Source organism: Chenopodium album, chromosome 22, assembly GCF_948465745.1.
Source record: "Chenopodium album chromosome 22, dcCheAlbu1.1, whole genome shotgun sequence".
Taxonomy (NCBI): Eukaryota; Viridiplantae; Streptophyta; class Magnoliopsida; order Caryophyllales; family Amaranthaceae; genus Chenopodium; species Chenopodium album.
Genome location: NC_137855.1, coordinates 15449607 through 15455621, shown reverse-complemented (window position 1 = coordinate 15455621; position 6015 = coordinate 15449607). Strand labels below are relative to the sequence as shown.

The following is a 6015-nucleotide window of genomic DNA, read 5'->3' as shown; positions in this document are numbered from 1 at the left end:
TTATTATATCGAGGGAGGTGAATCCATGCATGCTAAGTGGATGGAAGACTACATAATTGTTCTAGAGAGTGAAGATTCACCTCCTCCCAGTAAATAAGTTGCCGGAAATTTTCATTTATGGCATGCATTGCACCTAACATCATAGTTGGGTGTTTTGGCTACTATGCGAAGTTAAGGGTGCTCAGTGCACCCAAGCAATACTTCATGGTACTTCGGCCAATTTTGCCTTCTAAATTTACGTTTGGTCCACTAGTTGAGAGAAATGAATTAAATATTGCAAAATAAAGTTTTCTAAATAAGGAAATTGAGCAAGTATTTAAAAACGGCTGGAATGGAACAAGTATTTAAATGGAGGAAGTATGTAGTATTAAACAAGATTAATTTAGTTGATTAATTTAAGTTAATAAGTTTGGCTACAAAATTTTTATATTTTTAATATAAATGTGATAACTCAACATCCCGGGCATCACACTTTTGCGAGTGGTTCGATACTTGAAAGGTACTCTAGGTTAAGGGATTTTGTTGCGTGCATATAGTGATTTAACTTTGCAAGGTTGGTGCGACTCTTATAGGCGGTGTGTCCTTTCACTCGTCGTTCATTGATAGGTTGGCTTGTGTTTCTTGGTCATTCATCCATCTCTTTAAAGACGAAGAAACAACACACTATGTCTCGGTCTTTTGCGGAGGCCGAATATTGATCCATGGCTGCTATCATTTGTGAGTTAAAGTGGCTCAAAGCTTTGTTGTTGAGCTTGGGTATTAATCATCCAAAGGCGATTAAGGCCCTGTTCTTTTGAGCTTCTGGGCAGAGCAGAGCAGAGCAAAGCAGATTTCAGTAGAGCATATTGAAACAGAGTAGGGCAAAGCAGAGCAGAGCAGGGCAGAGCAGAGCAGAGCAGATTGAAGCAGCTATTTTTAAGTAATATTTTTAAGCAGAGCAGATTGAAGCAGAGCACAACAGATTTCAGCAGAGCACAACGGAGCAGAGCAGAGCAAAGCAGCTCTAAAGAACGGGGCGTAAGTTGTTTTGTGATAGTGAGTCTGCTTTGCACATTGCAAAGAATCCCGTTTTTCTGGAACGGACGAAGCACATTGAGGTTTATTGTCTCTTTGTTTGGGATGCAATTAACGAAGGCTTGATTCCTCCATCGTATGTTTGTAATTTTTCTTAATTAGCTGATATCTTCACAAAGGATGTTGGGAAGTCGCAGTTTGATTATTTTCTATCCAAGTTGGACATCTTCGACACTCGTGCTCCAACTTGAAGGGGGTATTGCGGATATATTTCAGAGATATTAGAATATATTTGATAGAGTTTATTCATGGTTATCGTGTTTATTCTTTGTGATTGTTTCCTAATTTATAGGTTACCAAAGATAAGGTAACTCTAGGGTTAGCTTGAATCCTATATATTGTTTTTGATTGATCAATGAGAATTAAGCCGAGTCTCACAAAGTTTCTACAATATAATTAGTTACTCAAAATCAACTAACATGATCGGCTTACGTTTTGCCAAAATAAATCAAGAGTTAAAAAACAATCGGGCAAGGTGCAAATATACCAGGACCCAAAATTATTGTGATATATATGGTGAAATTTAATCAATATAATCGTCACAACCTATATTACTACCAATAACAACAAAATTATGTACAAATTCACTCCAATGAAAGAAAAAAAAAAAAAAAAAATTCCTTGCTTCCATTTCCTTTATCTATGCAAATCAAAGGGGAAAAAAGGGCTATTGATACATTTTACCAAGGAGTTAGAAGAAAAGAAAGATTACAAAAGAGGAAGAAAAATATACTGTACAAAAAATTGGTAAGCTAGATGGAAGGGCTAGCTAAAAAGAATTGCCTACAACTTATCATTCTACTGCAAGTCAGCAACGAAAAATTTGGGTGTTTCTTCAGTCTTCGACAATTACGATCTATGTTAGTACCTAATGAAATAGAAAAGCAATTAATCAATTCATCGTCTCCAGTTTTCAGGCATCTACTTGACGCAAAATGGTACTTCAAAGCACAAAACTAACCTTTCAGCAACTGATTGTTATTTTGGTAAAAGTTCTTCAACTTCAATTTTAAGGAAATTTGAACTTGATTCCCTTACAGAAACATCCACAGAAAATGTTGAACAAACAGGCCGGTGATCAGAAAACTGATACTTATTAGAGTCCTTACGTTCATAATGTAACTGCTGCATACCATCCCCCTTCCATAAAATTCTGTCACACCTGTAAGTAGTATGTTATCGATAAGTTAAGAGCATATATTTATGACAGGAAGATTATGGAATATGTAAATCAAAATTCAGTGCTAATACCAAGCAGGAGTTCTTCTTTTGCTTGGTGCGATGTTGGTTTCTCCAAGATAAATGTCTGAGTTAAAAGAGTACTTGTAAGTAGGTGCAAATTTTATAAGCCCTTCTCTCCATCCTTTGAATACTCGCCCAGCCTCCCTCTCGATTTTTAGCTATACAAACACAGAATCACACGATCAGCAAACATATTGCAGTTCACAAATTATAAATCTAAATAATGGTGGCAACACGTGAACAAACTTGTTCCTTTTGTTTCCTTGTTACATTTACTTCAACGAGACAAGTTACCATTATAGCTCTGTTGAGAAAGTAGCTTTAAAACACAAAGAATCAGGCCATTGAGCAGTTTTAATTACTGTGAATCAGAATTATTGCAACAGGTTGTGTTCTTTTCACTTGAACATTACACATTTTGGGATAAAATAAGTTCAGATATGTAAATTTTAGTTGAAAAAAACATAGTCTACAAAATCTGAACTAGAAGGCATTGATGATAGATGTTCCATGAAGGACTTCAGCAAAGATGTAATGAAGCAAATAACACTACAGTGCAACACATACCTGATCCTTGCTGAGCAGCGCCTCCCATTCCCTTTTCTTCAGCAGCTTCAGGGTTTCCGTATGACTTAAAGCAATCCTGTAATTCAAGTCCCCAAACCATACGATCCGGCTAGTGTGTTTTTTTTAGCCCCACCCATCAAATAAATTGGTCAGACATTATCAATAAAGTAATATCAGTAATCTGTAGCAGAAAACTCTATATAACTTACTCATGCTCTAAGATTCTTTCTGGAATTTGGCTGTTCAAAACTTTGCATCTTCTTGGGAAATAAGTACTTTTAAGTATCTCTATAACATCCAAATTCCTTCTAAGCTCATCTCCTTCTTTCTCCCCAGATGCCAGATGGCTGCATATGAAACAAAAACTCGTTCGATGCAAAAGCATGCTCACAGAGATGCAGCCCTGTCAAAAGAAATACATATCAGATCAGCACGTTTCAGAAAGATTTGAATCTAAAAGCTGTGTTTTATTATTCCATAAAACAAAGAAATTACCTTGTTTCCGAGTCCCATGATACCACGACTAATACAAGAAGTTTTCAAGTGACTAATATGTGGAACAAGCTCCCTCTTTACCCATATTGTGAGAAAAATCCCAACCATCTGCTTACTTACAATTAAGCTGTATTTCTGGTTACTTCCAGAAGAATTAATGATTTCTGAAAAAACAACTCCATTTGGTCCATCATCCTCCTCAGATGAATCATCACTAACGTTACTTTGCTGGCAACGAAAACAAGAATCCCTGGTGTATCTTCTCTCTAGATCTGAGACGCAGTTGCATGTCTTGAGCTTCTTTTTGCTTTCTGTCCTGAATTGCTTGCTCATAGCTTTGAGGGAGTACTTGGGAAAGAACAATGAGCCACTCGCCGTGCTTGTTAGTTGTTTATTTTTGGTTCCATACATACTCTTTGCTTCTATCAAAGAGGTTGCTTTTCTCAGAGCTTGGAAGTGGTTATTACTTCCATTGAGAGACTGATTTATAAGAGCCAGCCACCTTGCGGCTGGCTCACTGTCTTCTAAAACAAGCACGTTTCCAGCATTTAACGGAACAATTTCCTGAAATCTACACACAATAAGCGATGATCATTACAAATCAAATTCCAAGTCCACTCAGAAAATAGGTTACACATTTATGGATAATATCACAATTTAAGGTATGAAAAATAGGGAGATAGACTGATTAATTGATCCTGATACAGTGATACAGATTTAACGAATAGAGGATAAGGGAAAGAGCGAATTACCCCAGGACATAGATATCTGAAGGAGCACTAAGCTGAAGAAAATCGTCGAGAACAAGGCTATTCTCCGGAGGCTTCCCTCCCACATTCCATGTAGCTACAAAAGTCCTGATGAAAAATAATAGAAAAATCAGCAAAATATAAGAGAACAGAAGAAAGAGAAACCGAGATTTGGAAGAAAATGCAACCAAGAAAGAAAAGAGGAAAGGGTAAATGTGATTCATATGTACTTTAAGGTCTTGGCATTTTGAACTGCTGGCATTTCCGTCCCAGAATTAGTGAAGGCGTCTGCTTCTGCATAAGGCAAATCCATGAAACAAATCACCCATCAGATTTATAATCTGGATACACAAACCAATCAAACAGTAAATCGCAGCCACGACCACAAGACAAATTCAACTAAACGACCAAGAAGAATAATATTGATTAGCAAATTGCCAATTACTACCTGCCAATCTATCAGCTTTATGATAAAGATAAGATAAATTGGAATTTAGAAACGTATATAGTATCGCGCTTTAACCCACTATTAACAAGATTTGCCATAATCATAATGAATCATATTCTTCCTAATAGATGCCAATAAATTTGGACCACTTTTTCCTTATAACTTTCCTACCAATGTGACAGTATAAGTAATTCGATAACGACATTCATTGATTAAAAAGACGAAATACCATGTTTATTGTACAATGTTCGAACATGAAAGATTAACAAAAACACTAGCAATAACATACATCATGTCGAAAATCAAAACATAACCGATATAGAAGGATTCGGAATAACTAACCAGAAGGGAATTTAATCCCTCGTCGACTTCTATCTTTTGATGAAAACATTTTATGAATCAATGACTGAAAATATAACACAAAATTGAAGGTCAAAAGAAGGGTATACCAAGACGTGGCCAACATATAAAGCCAATATCTTGAAGAATGACAGCACAATTGGTCGGCATTTTGGTAATGGAAAATCCAGGAAATAAGGAATTAAACAAAATAATTAAAAAAAACAAGTATTAGAGGGTGTAATCTGTAAAGTATTTGATCACATGAAATAATTAAATAAATAAAATTAGTGACATAAACTAAAGTTTGAGTAATTAACAAATGATGGAAAAGTGAAATATAAGCATTATAATTATAATTTAAATAATTAGAATAGTAATTATACCTTGCTTTTTCTATCTTGTGAATTCAAAGCCATCTGAAGACCATCAAAAATTTGATAAATTGCTCTGGCCCAGAATCTCCAAACCCCATAAACTGTTGTATATTTATGCAAAATTTAATTAGACTATTATTAATTTATCAAATCTAAATACCCTTGAATTAAGAACAATTTAAGGGATTTGTAATCTTATTCACAACCAAAATCCCCCTTTTCAATTTAAATATGAATCAATAACAAGAAAAATATAAAATCTTTCACAAACAAAAAAAAGGATAATTACAAGAAAATAATGCAAGAACAGAACAAATGAGGATTAAATAAGAAGGAAGAACACATAAATCAATGTAATAAAATAAAAATAAAAAAAAAATTAAATATAATTAAAAACCCCAAATTTGGATTTTTATTTTAATAGATTAATTTCGAGAAAGTCAACCTACCAGCCATTGAAATTTTCAAAGGAAAAACCTGGGAAAATGGAGAAGAATGAAATATAAATCTGAGACAAAAACATTTGCAAATTTGGGGAAAAAAATGGAGATAGAAACTTGTCTTATAACATGAAGAAAGGTATCAAAATTCCAATAACATGAATATATACAAACAAATAAAAGTAAATAAATAAAATTAACTTGTTAAGAAAAAAAGAAAGGGTCAAAATGTTGAAAAAAAAAAAAATCAAAGCAGTTGTACTAGTTTTTTGGAAGAACCTTGA

At 34.4% G+C, this 6015-nt stretch overlaps 1 protein-coding gene across 1 annotated transcript; it reads right to left on the bottom strand.

Annotated features, from left to right (window-relative positions):
- Window positions 1–1681: 1681 nt before the first annotated feature.
- LOC145605209 (type I inositol polyphosphate 5-phosphatase 10-like) lies at window positions 1682–5772 on the bottom strand. Its single transcript, XM_081661247.1, has 11 exons — window positions 5741–5772; window positions 5301–5392; window positions 4918–4981; window positions 4358–4421; window positions 4131–4235; window positions 3379–3949; window positions 3093–3286; window positions 2884–2992; window positions 2326–2474; window positions 2036–2236; window positions 1682–1942 (listed from the first exon to the last, which is right to left on the bottom strand). Exons 1-10 carry the CDS (start codon window positions 5745–5747, stop codon window positions 2053–2055), a joined length of 1539 nt encoding a protein of 512 aa, XP_081517373.1. The 5' UTR covers window positions 5748–5772; the 3' UTR covers window positions 1682–1942; window positions 2036–2052.
- Window positions 5773–6015: the final 243 nt, after the last annotated feature.

Excerpts from the sequence above, each read along its gene's own strand:
- LOC145605209 (XM_081661247.1), bottom strand. Across the intron at positions 2,475-2,883 it reads CGCTGCTCAGCAAGGATCAG|CTAAAAATCGAGAGGGAGGC; the intron begins GTATGTGTTGCA and ends GTGTTTGTATAG. Across the intron at positions 2,237-2,325 it reads AAAAGAAGAACTCCTGCTTG|GTGTGACAGAATTTTATGGA; the intron begins GTATTAGCACTG and ends TACTACTTACAG.